Source organism: Callionymus lyra, chromosome 5 (assembly GCF_982586985.1).
Source record: "Callionymus lyra chromosome 5, fCalLyr1.hap1.1, whole genome shotgun sequence".
Classification (NCBI taxonomy): domain Eukaryota; kingdom Metazoa; phylum Chordata; class Actinopteri; order Syngnathiformes; family Callionymidae; genus Callionymus; species Callionymus lyra.
Genome location: NC_141822.1, coordinates 15,106,134 through 15,127,032, shown reverse-complemented (window position 1 = coordinate 15,127,032; position 20,899 = coordinate 15,106,134). Strand labels below are relative to the sequence as shown.

The following is a 20,899-nucleotide window of genomic DNA, read 5'->3' as shown; positions in this document are numbered from 1 at the left end:
TGAAGCCTTGTTTTTCAGTGCGCACTAGAATTCAAATCGATTATCCATCCATGTTTCATTAGTATACGATGTTCCATACTTATACCCCGGTTTATATTACGCGTCTTCACCACTTTAAAGATTTATTCTGCGTCTTCGTATCGTGGGATGTGCCGGATGTATGTGCCATGTAGAATAAACACAGCATGCTATTGACTAACAGACGAGCGGCAGCATTAGTTCTGTATCCGCGTAGCTGATTGGCTCACAGAGCGTTTCTTATCACCTATTCGCCTCGAGAAAACTTGTTGGAAGCCTTTGTACAATACCAAATATACACCACAATTCATCATCAGTGAAGTTTCATCGTATTCTTCAAGTTGTTATTATAGTTGTGCAGGATATACAAAATGAATATACATTTTTTTTCCATCATGGTTGAAGTCTGGATTCCTAATGAAACTTTCAGAATAATCGTACTTAACAAGAGTCTTTCTATCTTTCCTAAAAAGAAAGAAACGCACACGTGGACATCACAAAAATAGGAGTGTCACACTTAATCACACAATGAAGCCAAAATATTCTAACAATGTGCGTCGCGAGCCAAACAAAACGTAAATTTACCAAACTGTCTGTAAGAGGAAGTGCGACTCTGATGATGTTGTCTTTTCATTTATATTAATTATCTTTGTGTTTGATATCTTTTCCCAAACACATTCCTTTCCTTCGACATCAGTTTTATCCGTTATTGAAAGTCTTTGTATAATTGTAGCCATCAATTATCTCTTGTTCCTCATCTTAAATACTTTAACATCTTTATAGGTCACAAACTTAACGTTACTTTAAGTTAACCATGTGGCCGTCCTCATAATACATTTGGAGGTCCTTATTTGGCCCCCCAACCTTGAGAGCTACACGGTAATAACACTGTCTTTTAGATCAAAGGGGCCCGAAATTAGTACAACAAACAATACACTACAATAAATGCTTTAACTCAAAAACAAAATCAACCCCCCAAACTTATTGTATCTATATACAATAACCAAACCGTATTTTTAGCATTTTAAATAAAATTGACGGTAATGAATTCAACGGCAAAGCAATAAAAATGGCTACAAAAATGAGCTACATCAACACACCACATTGGAAATTCTTCAACATAGTTGTGGATCCAGATGGTATTTCTAAACACCACCAACATTACAGCACCTGGCCCTCCTCTTAAATCTTTACATTCAATTTATATTTTTAAAAGATGTATTTTGCCAACAGATGAATGAAGAGTATCGCTTAAGCTTCTTGGGGGAGGAAATGAAAACGGCACAAAATCTAGAGCGCCACCTGCTGAGCTCTGAAAATGAGAAAACTATCTAATGAAGCATAAATGAAACCATCGCTAGCAGCCGCACGAGCGCACTCAGGAGGTTTCTTTGGGCGGCGGGTGTGAGAGTGATGAGAGCACACATGAGGAAGGTTGAGGCGGGTTAATAACACCTAACATGTCTGGAGTGAAAAAAAAACAAAAAACTAGGCACTTAAATCCGAGTAAAAGTGGCGACTGATGAAACGCTACTTATGAGAAGGACCAGAGGAAGGAAGGTGGGAGTCAACGGTAATTAAAGCGCAGACCGCTGGATCTGGCGGTATGTGGGTCGAAAACCACAGCTCCACCAGGACATTCTGGGATTCCAGGAAGCACTTCTGACCACCGACACTAGCTTCCACTTTGATGTCGTGACTAAACCCACGTGGTCACGTAGGCAGCGAGACAAGTTTTCCGAGCTCTAATATCACGTTTCTGAAAGTGTTTGGAAGAGGCAGATAAGTGTGCCGAGCGTTAGGGGGGGGGGGAAGAACGATGCAGTGTGCTCGGTGTTTGCTTGTGTTGGGAAGTCTTGAGATCAGGACAGATTGAGGATTATTGGAGACTGCACGGCAGGTTGTTAAGAGGCACCGCGGATAATTATTTTGACGATGATCGGAGTGGATGTGTGAGCAACGCACACAAATATTCGATCACACGTTCCACTCAGGAGTTTATTTTCACACTCCGAGGTTTGAGAGACTATTTAACTGTACTATGAGGATACTTATTTAAACTAAAATTGAAGTATAATTGAAGTCTACCTTTGACATTATATGTTTCAAAATACTACACTCATGTTATACTAAGCATACCTTATGAAATGTACCCCAAGTACAGTATACTACTTTACTTCTCGATCACCACAATAATACAGTTGTCCAAAGATAAACAGCAAAGGATTATGGGAGTCCGTAATGGGTGGCAGAAAACAAACTTTTGGTGTTATTGATGTACACCTTAACTTTGATGTATAACCACTATTATAAATGTTCTGGAGTTTAGATTTTGTACCTTAAATTCACGCAAAAAACGTACTCAAGTTCTAGTCCCTTCCGTAAGGGTCTGGCAATAGGAATACGAATCATAACTGTGAGCTTGTCTGTCTTGCCTTCGATGTTTGATGAATCTATTGTGACAAAACTATGTTATATACGTTGAAACTCTGGAATCTACAGGTGACATACATTGTTGTGATGGTTAGTGGGTAACTTGAGGTTATTGGTTTGTGTCCCTCGTGACTTAGATGTAGTTCATTTTACCAAAATACGTACAAGCAGTATATGATCAGTACATTGGTTTGCAAACTAAATTATAAACTTTGAGTGTAAACCTAGTAAATTAGGATACTTTTTGTGAATTCCAAGTACATATACCTTAGTATACTCGCTAAACTTATACTCAAGTACACATTAAATTAACTTAAATTGCACTGGCTTCTGGTAAGGGTAGCCCCTATTATGCACTTAGATTGACTTCATGTGTGGACGAGCTCGTACTAGCTTTATCTAGGCATCTTCCTGGGAAGAGAGCAGATATGCAGAGTGATATCAAAGCGCATCAGATCCCATTCTTTTGTGCTCCTCGTGTTTTTGGAAGATCTCATTGGTGGTTCGAGGTGGAAACATGAGCGGCGTGTTTTTATTGACTCTTGGACTTCTGCTGTGACATGTCAGGAGGGAGCAGCCACAGGCGGAGGTCGGACAGACAATAAGAAGCTCTCAGGAATGAAGCGGGCCCCGAAAGTGATACCGAGGAGTTCCTGTGTCCGAGGCCTCCGGGGAGAAACGGGTCCGGTTCTCGACGGAACTAGATAACCTCGCTTGCATCATCGGCACCAGTTGTTTTCGCCGCACGGTTTAGGGCGACGGAAATAAACACCCAAAAGTCAATGTATATTATCACATTACAAACTTTTATATAGTAAAAAAGTATTTTTATTTATGTAAAGAGAAATTACACCTAATATATATAATTTAAATTGATCATTTAATATAAACAGTTCTGTTGATTTCATTCATACCATATTTTACGTACTACAAGACATATAGTGCGGGATATACAGTAAAACAGGCCCTTAGGTCTGTCACTGTCTAAAGTAAAATGTATTTTATTTTAAATCATTATTTGTAAGAGTCCTTTATAAATAGGTTTGATTAGGCGGCAGATTTATGGATGCGGATTGGATGAATTTGTATTTCCGTGCAACCATTTTATGTCTGTGATTGGCTGATGCGCTGAAATCTAGGGGCTTTCTTCCTGGTGCCCCACAAGCAGGTGAACAAAAAGTGGTTTCCCTTAAAATATCATATTTTATGCAACATGTTACGCTGAATTCGTATCACAATTCTCAATGATTAAATACTATAAACAGAACTTTTTTTTTTAAACGCACACAGCTACACTCAAATCTTTGTAGATTTTAAGAAAATTTGGTATATTAAAATAACCTTTTAAAATGTTTAATACAAAATTTTGTTAGAGCTCTTATTAATGACAGGAGAAGTTTTGAAATACATGAATGTATTCCAGTGTTGGAAGACAATTCGAAAAGTTAAGTATGGATGTCAATGTGAGCCGTTGGTTTTTGTACATGAATTTCCGAATAAAACACTGAATTTTTCTACCAATGATAATGATACAAAAAAAGAAGTCCTTGAAATTTGTTTCAAACACTGACTTTGATGCCGTGGAAACTCAGTGTTTATAAATTCATAATATAAGTCTAATAGACGGTGCACAATAACCTCTATAATCAAGATTAGATAACTATTGTTTTTGACCTTATGGCACAACTGAGTCGACATTCTGAGGGAAAAGTTAAGCGTTTCAGATCAAACACCTCCGTTTTTAGGCTTTTTTTTTCTTCAGTGATGTATGTAACAATACCTGAGGAAGTTTGAAAGAGGAGCCGTGGTGAAGGTGAGTCGTCACAGTGAGACATTTATTTCTGCTTTTGTTGAATCCTGTTGTAAGATGATTCAGAGAAGCAGCTTAAGTTACACGTGAAAAACACATCTACCTGTATTTTCCATCCGTCCGTCTTCTGCCGCTCGTTCACGGAACTCCGGGGTCACATGAGGATGGGGTCGCCGAGAGAGCAGAATGGTCAAATGTGGTCACACAACTAGAAGGTGAATTTAGAGTCAGCGGTTAATCTTTGTATGTTACTGTGGAAGAAACAGAGCCTGAAGGAAAAGCAGAAGCAGGTTAAAGTTATAACCAGTCAAGTTCTTAAAATTACGCGATCTGTATATGAAACAGCGCCATCTTGTGGTCAAAATGCAACAAACAAATGCAAATAAAACCCATTTTTATAAAGAAGCAATAAAAGCGTTGATATAAATGCTTTTAAAAACAACAATTACAACACAGATTATTTACATGGTGTCACCAACGATATCAAACAAAAAAGAAAAAAAAAACAATATGTTTTTATACAAGCTTTATTTACAATGTCATTTCCAAGTTTTACAGTTTTAGGAAGCACATGTTTTTAGTCCTTGTTGTCGTGTCCATACACTTCCTCTAATGACGTCAAGAGAAGTATGTACAGTGGATATACAATAGAAAACTTGGCAAATGGGAGGATATTTGCTACGCGAGTATGTAACGGAATTTCTTAAAACGGTTAAAAAAAGAAAAAAGAAACACTGCAATTCTTTCCTTGACTTTTAAATCATCACTGAGATTCAAGAGTCTCACAGTCCTCTCTTAAGACTTGCGGATGCACACGGAGAAATAAAACGTGGTCTTCGTCACGACCGTGTCTCTTTTGTCCAGAATTTAAAAAACCCACTGTGGATGAGTTCCGTAACACACAAAGTCAAAGACAACTGACGGTGGACGGTCGAAGAACTCAGAAATACACTTCCAATCGATTCAGCTGAAAAAATGTTCTTACATTTCTTTAACACAAGACAATTGTCTAACAGTCCTGCGGTTATGGGCCATAAAAACGCTTTGGTGGTGAGTTAATACGAGTAACACTGATGCAATAAGGGGCTAAATTAATAAATTAAGTTGTAAAGAATAAAAATGCACTGCATACAATAGGTAATGGAAACACGATTTAGGAATAAAAAAAAAAAAAAGAGATTGAAAGTAACAAGAAAAGCCCTCATTAAGCATATTTTTATAAATGTATTTTTTTTGAAGAGCCGTCATCATGTCGCAGAACACTTTTAAATATTTTTAAAACAGAAAAGGCACTAAACTGGAGGATTCAATCATCTCTCTTGACGAACTATGCATCTATGCCTGTAACATGCATAATCAATAGGTCCAACAACCTCAACATTACCTTTCATTTTTCTGATTTAAAATGAGCTTGTGTCTCCTTTTGGCCACTGATGTTAGGATTTCTCTGTAAAACGCAGATTTAATGACGTTTCTTTTCTTAGAAAATGACCCATAAAGCTTAAAAAAAAAAATCCCTTTAAACTTCCTCACTGTTTCCTTGATGCTTGACACACACCTGTCAATCTTCTTTAACAGACACATGTCAATCAAACACTAGACACATGTAGCTATAAATAAACAACATTAAACATCTAAAAATACTGGCTTCTATTTTTGGCATGACTTAATGGGGGCTTTTGTGCTTATATATATTGATACTGTTAAGAAGAAATACCCATTTTTCCCCCATTATATTATGGTCTGGATAAGCTTAAAAAAAACATGTTAATACTTAAGGTCGGAGATAGAAGTTGTCCAGTAACAGTAAGAGGTGAAGTCGTTATCAAACACTGGTGATTGTTAAATACACTGGTTAAAATATCTTCTTAAAAATGTCCCCACACTTAACGGAAGTAACAACGTGTGGTGGATTGAGCCATTGAGGTTCTGCCGGTGAGCGTGAAAACCAAAAAAAAGGCCGAAAATTGATGATGGATGTAACAGAGAGCGTCAGTAACGAGTGAGAGAGAAAGAAGCAATGGAGGGCGATGAGACTTCTGCATGAATGAGAGTTGTTAGTGCTCACATGGCTGCGGCGGCTGGTTATTTGCGGTCAACGGACAAACTCATGCAAATGGCAGGCAAGGCGTGGGCGTTTCATGCACGGCGAGCCTCGGCCGAGACCAGCAGAGGCCCACGGTCTGGGCCCTCGGTTCGGTTCGGCTCGCTCGGGTCACCGGCCCGCCAATCATGCAGTGATATCGCTGTCGAGGGAGGAGAGACAAAGGAAAAAACGGTCAGGCAGCAAAGCAGGAAAATGGTTAGGGGAGGACGTTGATGGTCGAATTGAGGCGGAGCTGAGGTCGTGATAATCACAGTCCTGGACGATGAAAATAACAATTTCTTTTGAAGCTAAAAACTATTTTTTACATAAGATGACTAATCAAATACTTCTCGTGTTCGCAACAAATTAAGAGCTTGAATGTTTTCTAAAATAATTTAAAGTAAATGTGCGATAAAAATCTAGATTAATTTTTCTTAATCTTGAAACATTAGTTTGTTTTTTTTAAAACCCCATTTTCTGTTTCACATTATGAAGTTATTTCTTAAAAACCTGCCTTATATATTCACGTAATTTTATGATCACTTTGAGGACAGACGACAACTTTCTACCATGACTTGGATGACTACTTTTCAACAAGCAAACTGGTTTGTGCTGAAATCAAGAATACCTACAACCACAGACTTGCAAATACCGTTGAAGAAATACTTGAAAGAAAGAAGGACTTTGGCACTTTGGAGACAGAAGGTCATTTGCACCTTAAATATTGCTGGTAGGGAGTTATGACCTTAGCTCTTTAGATTGCACCATTTGAAATACAACAATGTTGTGATTTAGCAACACAGCGACAGGACAACACAGAAACACATGAGGATTATAGACATTCCTATATCTGTCAGCTTTTCAAGCTTTAAATGTCAGTACAAAAAAATGAGAAGATAACGAGGAGCAAACATCACACGTAGAGGAGTGATTACGTTCTGGACTCTCATGAATCTCGATGACCACAAAAAAGAATCAACTTTTAGAAAAGCTGGGAGTGATTAGTCGGAGCAAAGCTCGCCATCGCAAGACGACGTATATACTTATGGTGGAATTTAAGTGGCACAAATTTTGCCGGGTCTTTCTCTTGAATCTACCTCACGGATCTGATCGAGAAGGAAAAGCAGAAAAATCAGGGGAAAAAAACGTCACAAAAGAATTATGAGCAGGATTGTGTTCCCTCTGAAAACAACACATGTAGGTAATAAAAAGAAAGGTTTTTTCCAAGTTGCTAGGCTGCCGTCTACCTGGCAGTAGCTGGCTGGCCGTGTCCAGGGTACGAGCGCCGCGTGCTGGTGGCTTGTCTCTGGCGCGCCAGGAAAGATTGACCCGACCCGGTGCTGGCCAGTCTTTCTTCTGCCGCCTTCCTCTGGTAACTCATGCCCTGGAGGAGACAAGAAGAGCATTGAAGGGCAATGATTCTAGTAACTATCAAGAGTAACTAGAGGAAACACTCAAAGTATAAAACACATGACGGGAGACATGGGAGGTCAGCGTCAGTCAAGTATGAAACATCCATCTTCTACAGTTCTAACATAAAACCCTGCACAACTAGATCTACCTTAAAACATTTATTTTATACATGCATCACACTTCAAAGATTTAAAGTTTAAAAATAATATTAATAGTTTGATTCACATCATCAATTTGCTACTTTAGACATCGTCAAATACATATGAAGCTGATGAATGAATCAATTCATTTAAAAAACAAATGACTTATTTATATCATACATTTAGTCAACGTCACCACATGGAGTCTTTTCTCTAAATTCAGGCTAAACATGCATTTATGATTCCTTTAGCTACTCGTTTTTGCTAATTAAGTTTAGAAAGGTCCTGCTGTGTTTACTGCTGTACAGTATGAAATTATGTATGAAGTCAATGTTGGTGATTTCTTAAAGAAAAAAAAACAACAGTTTTCTTATTTTATTTTATTTTTTAAAGGACGCTTCAGGTCAATTCTTGTTATTTAGAGAAAAATATTTTTCTAAAACCGTACAGAACAAAGCATTAATTGCTTTTGCATCACCTCCTGTACTGACAGTGAGCACAGTAAGTGAAGAAGTTTATGAGCTGTAACAGCTTCACTTATCGGGTTAATGCTGCCATCAAGTGGCCATAAACGGTTACAGTCAAAGTACTTAAAGAGAGGCTTTAAGGTGCCAAACTTTTTTGATTTTCATTAATCTTCTCCCGTAAATTCCCATTATTAGTGTTGCGGTTAGGCTGGACCCTATCCCAGCTACTCTGGGCCAGAAACTGGGGACCCCCGGACCGGGTCGCCACTCAACCATTCACACACAAACTTAAGTCAATTTAGAGTTCTCATTCAACCTCTGTGTGTTTTCGGTCTGTGGGAGGAAACTGGAGTAAACCACTGCAAACACAGGGACAGACTTCACACAAAAAAGGCAGCTGGCTGCCTCAAGCTGGAAGCAAACCCGCAACCTTCTTAGAATTTCAATTGGGTAAATAGACATTTGGTTTTAAATCAGGAGAGTTTTAAATAATTGAGGGATTCAAATGTGTGCTTACCATATTATACCAGGCAGTTACTATCAGTTTCTCCTCCTGCTCTCTCTGGCTCTTCGTCTTGTCCATCTCTTTCTGTTGGTAAATAAGGGAATAAAAATTAAGCAGTGACCAACAACCATACAGTTGGAGCTCCCATGAAGCTCTAAAAGCCATGTAGAGTCAGACCCAATGATTATTGAACCAATAGCTCATGCAACAAGACTTCAAATAAAAACAACATGTTATCACGTTTCCACTTTGTATCATTGATCGCCTGTAGAATTAGCCAAGGCATGCAGAGTCAACAACTTCTTTCAGGGTTTATCTTAACATGTGCTGATGTTTAGAAACCCTGTCGCTCGAAGTTCACATTTACCAGTTGAACAGCAAAGGTTAATCACAAATGCTACAATACAAAAATATTAAGATCTTTTATTTTCTGTCTTTAAAATGCCCAAAGCTTCCACTTTTATACGTTGTGTTGCTCATTATTGGCAGTTAATATTAGATATATCTCAACAAGCATAGGTAACTTCTGATAGACACATGTATCATGAGTTATTACCTCCAGCGAGTACAACATCCTCTCCTTCTCCTGCAGCTGGTTCTTCAGGGCCTGAACCTCTGGACCAGAGCCCTGATTCTGTTTAGGATCCAAGGTGCGAATAACCTTCACACAAACAAGCACAAAAGTTTGATCTCTGTTTGGAAGACAAATATATTTGCATGCAATGTGATGCGAGACTCACGCTCTTGGCTTTTTCTAGATACTTCTTGTATCTCTCCTCCATCTGCTTCATCTCCTCATCCTTCTTTTTCAAGGCCTCTTCCAATTCATCCACTCGCTGGGCTACAAAGTTAAAAATATATAATTACATTGTACCACCTTCAGGCTGGATTAAGGAAAGATGTCCTTGCTTACAATTGGCTGTGAATTTAGGCTCCATTTCATCAATCACAGCGTTTTTCTTCATCAACTCGTTGTTCAGTTCTCTTACTTTGTCCCTGATGACAAAAACACGGGGAAAAAAAGAATAAACCAAACGTAAAAGCCTAAGATCACACCAGCTGGTATGATTCTGACTCTATTGATATTTCAAAAACTCACATGTGCTCCTCATATTTCTTCTTTAAAATCGAAGACTGGAAAATGAAAAAAGAGCGTGTTTTAAACAGACCATTATTTACTTACAGTAACAAGGTTTTCAGTAGGAATGCAACATCTAAAGCTCATGTTTAAATCTACCAGCACTACGCAGATGGTTGAAATGCTATTTAACTAGTAAAAAAAAACAGCTTTATTTATTCTTATTTATGCTTTTATTAACGCATATTTTCACTTGCTTCCAACAGAGGGCAGTGACGAGTCGCTAACGTTGCAGAACAGAATGGGGATAAGAATATATGCATAACTTTATCTGAATAAAAGTAAAACACAAATGCTCAGTTATTTAAATGTAAAGAACTTAAGCTATATATATCAAAAATAAAACAAGGATAAACTTTAATTTACAGAATGATTTCAGTAACAATTTATGTCTTACATTATTATGATATCAAAACCTGTAATACAAAGTTGGTTCTAATAAAAAGCAGTTATAACATTTTTATTAATGGTTTTTTTTTCCATGAGAAATTAACATTTCTATATTCTATACACTATAAACGCAGGGTTGGTTCCATTTACGCACAACACTGATCATGACAGGGGTTATTCTCTATTCACAGACTACCTTCATATTAGAATCATATTTATTATATTTACTAAATAGTCCACAAATACTTACTATTGTCTGACAGTGGAAGCATTATGTAAAAAGAAAGACAATATATATATTAATTTAGATTTCATTTATTAGACAAATATTCTTCCTTCTTAGGTCGTAAACTTTCTTTTGATCTCCTGCCTTAAATATTCTTCTCCAGTACCAGGACATCTGTCTTCGCTCAACCTGCTCTTTCATCTTCCTCTCCTGAGTCAACCTGCAGTTTTTCCCTCACTATCCTTCCTTGAACTACATCTGCATCCCTCCTCTAAGCACTCCAAGACTTCTGACTTTCTCCTCCTAATTTCTCGATCTATGAAAGTAAATCAGCAGAATGAGAAATATAATATTGGATGCATCTTTTACGTCTGTTGAAATGTTAGTGTACATTTGAGTGTGATAAAAAAAAGGACCAAACACTTCCTGTAGATAACAAACCGATGATAATCGACTTACATCGTCTGCTTTGGAGCCCTGCTCTTGAAGACTCTTCTGCAGCTCCTCTATCTGACCCTGCTCCTCCAAGAGACGCTGATTGATTAACCTAGATGATAAAGGAGAAGGACAACATTTGTACACACAGTGGTGATGAGTAAACGCTCCACCGGAAACTTGGCTCAATACAGGACCATCGGTCATCAAGAAAATCCATGACGCAAGAGTATTTTACTTTGAATAAAACCATCATAACAAAAATAAATAAAAGCATTTATAGATGTAATAATCAATAATACATTCTGTGGGAACATTAGTTTTGGCTTTATAAGAGAACCAGATCAAAGTTTGTTTTTGTTTCGCCATTGTGGTGAGCAGAAGTGAAACCGTCGTGACCACAAGTGTATAAGAGGCCAGTGTGTTCGAAACCTTAATGTGTACCATCATTATTATATAAGCTAATAATGACTAGATAAACTAATACCACAAAAACTGCTTGTGCATTCACATTGAGTCACATATTTCACTTGTGTGTAAAAACATAAAGAATAATTCAGCTATGAAACCAATGTTGCAGGTTTTGTGCTCACCTGTTTTCGGTCTCAAGTTCACTCTTCCGTCGGTTTGAGTCTTCCAGTAGACTCTGAAGGAGCGCTATCTTCTCGTTGTCCGATCCCTCCTGGGCCAACTTCAACATCTTGTTCTCATGCTGAAGACGAATTAGATGCTCCCTGCAAAATTAAAAAACAAACTATTTATTATGAAACACAACACAGTAAGAGGAGTAAAAGCACCTCTGACTCTACCAACTCTACATCTACAAAGTCATTCCACAGCCTATCAATATATCAGGCAATAAAATATAAACACTATATGTTGTTTGCACCTTTTATTTTGTGATTGTGTATTAATGATTTTAACCAGTTCACCTTTAGTCATTTTCACTACAAAAGGGTATTTTAAAGTTTGACTACAACTAAATTGAAAAGGTGTCAACACTATTTTCGATAGACAGTGCAATTAATTTAATGTATTTAATTAATAATTATTTGAATTTAGTTTTTTAAGACAGTCAAAATAACAGCACAAACACCTGCTTACTACTTTGTCGTTTGTGGAAGATCAATAAAAGCTAAAGAGATTTTTAAAAAGCGGTGAATAAGTGCAAGCTTGTGCGATTACATAGCGAACACAGCAGTTGCCCTCCTTTGTTACAGTAAAACAGCCCTCAATGCAAAACCTTTCACTATTATTTGGACGACCAGCTTCACCAGGCTGTGACTTTGCAAATATTTTACAGGAAGAGCAGAAACAACACAATGTTAAAAAAAAATGTTTTACCTTATCTCAGGCGTTGTGATCTCAGCTGCAAGTGAGTCGGAACCATCAGTTCTGGTCAACGGGAACAAACCTGAGCAAAAAAAGCGTTGATTAGCTCAGATAGCTTAGAGTAGCACTAGTTCTCATAACTTCTGGGGTTCTCATGTGGATCATACTTGACGAGAGCTGTCCTTCTTGAGCTTGGACACAGTGTAGCTCCTCAATAGTCTCTTTTAGTGAGTCCCTCTCTGTGCGCATACGCTGTATAGAAAATAAAGAATGAAAAGTCTAAATCATCAACACCAAGTTTTGAGCATAAACACATGCAGGTTTGTCCATTTCGTAAAATTCCAGACAATTCCCAGAGGTGGGAAAAAGCTAATACAGATTACGTGTGTCACTGGAAATCTTTCGCTTACGTTTGATACTTATATGGACCTACTATGCATTAGAAAATGTAATTCAAATAAACGTACATCTTTTTCCTTTTGTAGAGAATCCACTTTTTCTTTGACACGTTTATACTCAAACTCCATCTTGTCTGCTTTTTTAGACTCTTCCGACAATCTGTTTTGAAGTTCAACCACCTGAAACCAAAACAAAAAAAGGGATGTTACGTATCTTGACATTTTGTATCAGCAGCTTCACCTTCATCAAAAGTAAACGTCGCCGTGTACCTGTCTCTTGTACGTCTCGAGCTGACCCTTGGTTGCGTTAGCTTTCCGAAGCTCCTCTTCCAAACCGATGTTTGTCTGCATCAATAAGGTGTTCTTCTCCTCTAGAAGCTTACTCTGTAAAATGGTTGAAAAAACAAAATAGACAAGTTAATTTAAGTGAACGATGTGCAGAAGTTATGAAGCAATATTCTCAATCATAAAGGGCTAAAATAGTGGGAAACTAAATTTGAATTAAAGCCGACCTGTCTTCTGAGCAGCCCCATATCTTCCAGTTTCTTTTTGTAGTGCTCAACGGTACCTTCCAGTTTTGAAACCTTATCCGAGGAATGCCTGACAGGCAAAAAGATTGAATAGATAAATGATACAAAGAACTATTGATTCTTACTAAAACGCTGATCAACTCCGGACTCACCTGAGGACATCCATCTCGTCTTTCAGCGATTGTGCTTCGTCAGCCAGTGACGTCAGCTCTTCAATCTGCGACTTCACATCCAGAAGTTCTTTCTCCAGCTCTTCACATCGGATTCTGTAGTCGTCTTTTGATGCCTCCAACCTAGAGGGTATGAAGAAAGACATCAAACGCTTGCCCACATGAGTAGAAAGGGTTGTTCTTCTTACCTGAAAGTCTCTTCTTGTAGCTGTTCCAGCTGTGTCTGCAGCTGGAGGTGTCTTCGCCCGGCGGGACTGTTTATGTCCTCTATGGAGTCCGACTGGTTAAGTCTCTCCATTAAGACTTGGTTTTCAGCGAGTAAACTGCTCTTTTCCTCCTGCAGAGCTGCTACCTAAGAGCAGGAAAAAGGTGGAAAGAGGATGGACATGCAAAGAGGAAAATGGCAGGTAGATGATGGCGACCAGAAGAGCAGGAAGTATTAGGACAAAAGAGGAGAAAAAGGTGTGAAGAAGATACAAAAAAAGGAGACGAATTAAAAGATTGACATAGTTAAAAACTGTGTAACAGATTGACTGAAGCGCCATTAAGCATATTTGAACTGTTGATGCATTATAACTATTCTAGTGACACAAACCAAACTTGAACAAACCCAACACACAAACTTGGACACAGCAAAGGTCTGTATGTGGTTTGATGTTGTCGTCTCAGTGTGACCGACAGATAATCAAACGCTTCACGCCAAGCAAAGCAAAACCATTTCCACTGCATATAAAAAACATTTCTGTCCTCAAGAGTAACTGTTGATGATTGACATGTTCACACAAGTCATACACTTGAAGCTTTCCTTGTGACTCGATGCAAACAGACTTTCAACAAATCTTAACCTCATCTATAGATTCATTTTAAAAATGAGTGCATAGTATGGAGCTTTTTTTATATTAAACTATATGGAATTGACTCTTTTTTTTAATTAAGAGAGAATAAATAATATCAATCATTTAAATAAGGCAGTTTAAATGTTTTAAAGTATGAAATATTTAAACAAAAGGTTTTAAGCCAATTCTTTTTAGATAATTGGTAAGAAAAGTGACAAAAAGGGGGGATGAGCAAATTCATTATAACTTAATGGATTTCAGTTAAAATGTTAATGATAAAATGATTAATAAACAAGCTGAGTGACTTGAATAGGAGTACCTTGTTGTATGTATACTACATATTATGGATATGTTATCTATGATTGATGTGAATTGACAATAAACAAGTTAAAAATAAAAAAAAAGAGCGAGTGTTATTTTTGTTTTTTTTTGTTTTTGTTTTTTAATGGGCTCTCATTGTTAATATGAATGAAAGAAGTAGGTGCAGGAAGACTTTGGACAAACCAAACTGCAGTTGTTGCTGGTGATTAACCACAGGATAATTCTTATGCAGAACACAAGTGCACAAACGTGTGCGCTTAAACAGCAACAGACATGCACACAGAATCTAAAGGGGAGATCTGGTGCAAGCAGGCTGAAGAACCTTCGGATCCACTCGACACAGCACACAGCATGGATGAAGTACAGAGACAGACGAGAAAAGAAAGTGTGGATTTACCCTTTCTTCTAGCTCATTTAAGTCTAACCTCAGTCTATCACGCTCCTCTTGGACATGAAGGGCCTTCAAGACAAGGCACAGAGACTTGAAATAGTCAGGGGATAAAAGGAAGGCTGGACACAACCAGCAAGTCATTTCAGCTTCTTTTTTACAAAACAATTGTAAATAAAATATGACTCTAATGTACATTTTTATAACCACGAATGAAAACTTCAGAGATCCAATTGAAATTAACTAATAAAGTTGTACAATGTAGGCAGAAAACCGGTTTTCAAAAGCTTGTGTCCTTAAAAAACATTTCTATATACAACTTTAAATGAAAATAATTGTACTATAATGATTCTAACCATTTTTCAACCTCCATTTCCAACAAAAGTCTGCATGAATGACTACAGTAAAAGCTCGTTCATGGATGTCATATTCTCGACAATAGAAAGATTTTGCTTAAGTGCTCGAGACAAACCTGCATGTCAAGCTCTCGACACCTCTGGGCAATCTCCTCCTTTGTGGCCAACGCATCGTTCAACTCTTCAGCAGTCTTCTTAAGCTGAAAGAGATTAAAGGATTCAATCAAATAAAAGATATAATAACTTCTTTCGTCATTCTTGGCTTCATGGCTAAAATCCGCTGGATCTTTGGATGAACTAGTCAGTCGCCGCCGACAGACCTAGTTGTGTGAGTAATAACAGTCTGGAAAACTTTGTCTGTGTATTTTCATGTTAACCAGAAACATTGGTGACATATTCTGGGTTTTGGCGGAGCGATTGAGCAACAAGCACAACACATGCCGTCTTCTTACCTGCCTATCTAGATCCACGTATGTGTCATTTCCTCTAGGCACTGGAGTCTCTTTACTCATCAACTGTATGAAAGAAACAAAGTAGTGGGTTTGAAGTTCATTTATATTTAGAGTATTTAAGATTAAAATGATACAATTAAAATATATATAAAAGGAACTCTCCAGACAAGACAGTATTTGATACAATGAGCCACTTCACCTCTTGGATTGCTGTCATTACAACATGCTGGACCGATTCCTCCATCATCATAATGGTTTGAATGTACTCTATGGAAAAGCAGCATGAAAACGGTTTGGTTAAAGAGGGACATTGTGAAGTATGGCATGAAGTTGTTACAACGGCAGGACACCTTGTTTCTGTTCACAGTTGACAGCACAGCCCAGTATGAGTTGCAGCATCCTTCCCAGCTCGGCTGAATCTGAATGCTCCCCGATGAGACTGACATCTGGCAGTACGAAGTCATTGATGTGCTGACCAAGGATCTGACAAGAGAAAACAATGCACACACATTGAGCAAATATTTGACTTTGATGGCTTCATTAAACTTCTGTTACCTCCTGGTTGTAGTCTAAAACGCCTTTCAGCACCTTTTTTAGATTGCTAACCTGTTGGAAAAGAACATTTATATCAATATATGGGTTTGTTTTGTTTTTTAGATCAGAACGAGAGGAACAAGTTTCTGAGTCTCACCTTTAACCTCCAATTGTCTCCGACTTCTGGTTTGATTCGACTGATCCATAGATCATTAAAATATACACCATCTCTAAAAACGTCGAGAATGAAAATGATCAACACGCTGATGTGGAAACAATCCAACTTTCAAAACAGGATGTTTAATGTTCACATGCTTTTAAACTGAAATTGTGCTCATAAACACTATCTTTACCGCAGTCGTGTGTGAAGTTAAACAGCTGTAGTGCAATTTAAAATTGGTACAACTCACATCTTCTGTAGAGTCTGAGCCATGACGATGCCACTCATCAAGTCATCCACAGTCTTGCAAGTAGCTTCCACTCCAAACGTCTGAATCTTAAAGAAATAATATCAAGTATTAGTTTTAAATCAACGAAAATACTCAACATTAAAAAATATTCAACTTTTATTTTTTAATCTCGAAACAAGTAAATGATATGCAGAGCACATTTTGACAGCAAAAACAAGAAAACCATTACAAGCCTAAAATGTAACTGATATATATTACACATGACAGCCAAGATCGACACTGGGTAGAGTTGGTCATTGATTGTATCTTACGTTTTTAATAAACAAATTTAATTAATTTAAAATATAACAATTTTTCTGAAGCTGGGAGTTTTGTGCTGTACATTTCTAAAACAAACAACATCTCTATCAGTTTTTCCATATAACCACAAAGGTTATTTGAGTGTGTAGAAAAAAAAGCCGTCATGGTTTTAGCCTGGTTCAGAGCCAACACAATCCCCTCTTACACAACACAATTAACCGCGAGAAACTGGGACCCCACCATTGTCAACAACATACAGAGTCCACTCTAGTTCGGCCAAACTGTAGAAGCACAATAACGGTTACATCATATCCTGTGTTACGCACTAGGACCACTTGAGTCACCAGTAATAAAGAATTATCGGGGGAAAAAAAGGAAAGTCAAGGCTTTATAAACTTTAAAAGACACGCAAAGATCCTGTAACTGAATAAAACACTTTTAAATGCTTTTATTTATATTAGTAATGATTTTCACCAAGTAAATATTAGTGGGGAGGCCAATTCTTAAGGCTAAAATCAAATACATCAATGACATTGAATGACAAAAAATTAGGGTTGCACCCCAAAACTCAAAAGTTTGTTTCGGTGTCATTTGGTTTATCGCAACATCATTGAGAACAAAAACAGTCATGGATGATTAGATCACCCTGGGTTTCTCCCATTTTTTTGTTCAATTATGCACACAATAATAACTAACAAGAGTTCAATTATGAGATGGTACATTGACATCTTCCATGGTTTTCATGATAACAACCAAAATAACTTAAGTTCTGCTATGGCATTGCACTGCCAAAAACTGTGATTTTAGACATTCCATGTTTCCCTTTCTCTCTGTAGGTCACATTTTTTCCATAATTGTGTATCTGTGGCTCTTGGGGAGGGGGTATAATGTGGCTTTCTCATTTGGATAATAGGTCAACTGTTGGTGTATGATTTGTTTGGATCGTTGAAGTGGGTTTCATTATAGTGCCAGTTATCAGTTTTCACTTGCTAACCACAATATAACACACTATACTTTTACTAATAAAGATATACATTATATGTTGATAACAAAATGAATTAAGGCAGTATTTTGAATGCCTCACTTTTGATGCAAACACTGGTTTCATATTAAAAACAATCCAGAAATGTGTTGTTCATTCTTTTTGATACCAACACTAGTATAAAGTAGTTTAATACACAGATTTATTCAAGTCTTGTGCAATACATGTTTGTATATATTACACCACTATGTGAGACTTTTGTGTTTGACTCCCAAGCCTCACCATATTACACAGTTGTTGTTTTTAAACAAAAATACAGAACAAATATATTGATCATTGTATATTTTCTATACATTTTAAGTTACCTATACATTACCACTAATACCATCAGATTCAACTACTGAATACACTCAAAACATATTTTAACATCTACATTTCTGTTTCATAAGCATATGCGAGTGTACTTTCAAGTCACATGGCTAAGAAGTTGACAGGTATGTGAGGAATGCATGTTCTTATCAAGGGTGTGCACTAGTGTGAACCACTGCCATTACTACAAGAGTCAAGCAGACCTGGCAAGAGGCCAGGATGTGACATACCTGTAACAGCAAACTGCTTATTAACTCCCACATTCATTTCCTGCTTAATCCATTTCATGGGATTGTTAGGGCCGTACCCCTTACTTACTTACCCATGCTACTTTAGGGGCGAGGATAACAGACAAAACTCCTCTAGGTAACCTAACATTTGGAAGTAGGAACACCGTAACTCGTGGCAACCCATGCTCTGTAATCATCTGCAGAATATAGATGCAAAAGACGGCTGCAGAAAATATGACAGTAGTTCTACAACTAGTCGAGCAACTTCATATTTGGATTTAATCACAAGAGAGTGGATCAAATCTGTAAAAAAGAAACAGGAAATCACAGTAAAATGATCAAAGGATGTCAAGAAAGTTGTTTGCTTAATCACTTTGATATTGCAGAACATAAGAAGAAGAATACTATTTAAAAACATGACCACATACTTGGTCAGAACATCAAGTTTGAAACCCTCACTTGGATTCTACTTCTGTGACAACATTGCGTCATGAATCTTACACAAACTACGATCATATTCCATATCAAACCAAAATAGAATTAAGCTGGCGTCACTGGACAATCACTTTAAAATATGAAGCTCATGTGTTTATAAACATAACACAGTTATTTGGTGCAAATATTTATAATCAAACTTTACACCTGTAGAGAGACCAAATATCACCTGTCTTTCAAACAAAATAAGGTTCATCTCTTGCCTTTTAAACAAACATAAACATAATGATATCATTATTTCTGTGTGTGTTGCAATACTACCGCATATTTTGATATTGTAATCTTTTTTGTGGGTATTTAATGATATTTTTAATCATTATCTTTTTCATATTTCATTTTTTTACTGAGAACTTGGTGCCGTGGCAACAATAATTCTCCCAATGTAAGTAAGTAAGTCATTTTTATTTGTATAGCGCTTTTCCAGACCAGGGTCACAAAGCGCTTAAACAATCAAAACAATATTCAATAAAGAATGTACTTTAAAGGGCAAGATAAAACTGATAACACAACAGGAGTTCCAGTAAATGTGGAACAGATACATCATTATCTTATCTTAAATCATCTTTCTCCAGATGACACGGTTATCCAAATGATGTTGACAATCTCTTCAAGCTGCAAAAAGTGTTCCTCTCATTATACCATCATTAAAATCCGGCAATAATTATAAGATTATAGCCTGAAGCAACATTTTCCCATTGGATCTGCCGTTTGTATACATGTTAACAATGGTATGTTTTGGGTATAAATGACAAGTATAGGGGTTGTGTGGATCAAAACACAAGCTCAGGAACTGGCGTCTCAGACAGATACGTCATATGACAAAAGAAAGTCAAATGTATGTTTTCCTTTTTTTGTTTTGTTTTGAAACCTTGACTGATGACTTCATGGACATACTTTAATGCTTAGTCTCCAAAATATGACAGTACTTACTTACTGACAAGACGTGGAATTGAGTTGAATGTCTAGTGGTTGACGTGGAATGAATGCATCAATTAGTATTGTGTCGACAACAATGTGTCACTTGTCAACCCGAAATTCCACTTGTCAATCTTCTGCATATATTGTTGTTTAAACTGTATTTGACAGCCAATGAAACGACACATCATCAGTACTCATCATGAAGTGTATTACCTCAGACTTAAAACCCTGATGTAAGATCCTTGAACTATCTTTGTCTATTGTGTAAGAAACATCTGTTTTTATCAGAAAAGCTCCTTGTCTTTTTTTTTTCTCTCCAGACACCGAGGGTCCAAGTCACACAAGGAACGGATTCACCAAAAGAAAAACAAGAACTTCATGATCACAGCTGACCAAGACTGACACGTAAACATCCAAATATTGTATGGTGGTGAAGAAGCGTCTTGTTGTGTATCTTTTTGCGGTGAATTGTACTAGTCTAGCCTTTTTCGCTGGCGGCTAACAGGCAACACATCAGCAGCAAACAGCTGGCCTGCATACGTAACCAACATGAGCCAGTGTCAGTTTCCTATAGCCCTGCTAGCGGTTAGCTCGCGTGAGCTAACGTTAGCATTCGCGTGATGGTTCAATAAAAGAAGGCGAATATCGCGTTTTTTCTCACGTACCCATGTTAACAAGCTCTCACAGAGTTCCATGCGATCCAGGGACTCCGATGTACTCATCGTTAGGACACGGGAAAAGCGACTTTATGGGGTTCACAGAGCGCCGAAGTTGACGGTCGTCTCATACGGTCGGAATTCTCCCTTTCTCTGGGGGG

General features: G+C 37.5%; 1 protein-coding gene across 5 annotated transcripts; it reads right to left on the bottom strand.

Annotated features, from left to right (window-relative positions):
- Window positions 1–4,774: 4,774 nt before the first annotated feature.
- Window positions 4,775–20,885, bottom strand: hook3 (hook microtubule-tethering protein 3). Of its 5 annotated transcripts, none has more exons than XM_087791089.1 (25): window positions 20,748–20,885; window positions 16,789–16,874; window positions 16,536–16,608; window positions 16,400–16,450; window positions 16,195–16,327; window positions 16,044–16,111; window positions 15,845–15,907; window positions 15,509–15,592; window positions 15,046–15,108; window positions 13,680–13,843; window positions 13,474–13,614; window positions 13,304–13,391; window positions 13,062–13,175; window positions 12,861–12,971; window positions 12,561–12,645; window positions 12,406–12,475; window positions 11,655–11,795; window positions 11,086–11,173; window positions 9,972–10,006; window positions 9,786–9,868; window positions 9,613–9,713; window positions 9,429–9,533; window positions 8,885–8,956; window positions 7,595–7,731; window positions 4,775–7,453 (listed from the first exon to the last, which is right to left on the bottom strand). In XM_087791089.1, exons 1-25 carry the CDS (start codon window positions 20,802–20,804, stop codon window positions 7,441–7,443), a joined length of 2,226 nt encoding a protein of 741 aa, XP_087647215.1. In that variant the 5' UTR covers window positions 20,805–20,885; the 3' UTR covers window positions 4,775–7,440. The 5 variants fall into 5 exon arrangements, with proteins under 5 accessions (XP_087647215.1, XP_087647214.1, XP_087647216.1 ...); XM_087791088.1 differs by having other exon boundaries at window positions 4,775–6,507; XM_087791090.1 differs by having other exon boundaries at window positions 4,775–7,731.
- Window positions 20,886–20,899: the final 14 nt, after the last annotated feature.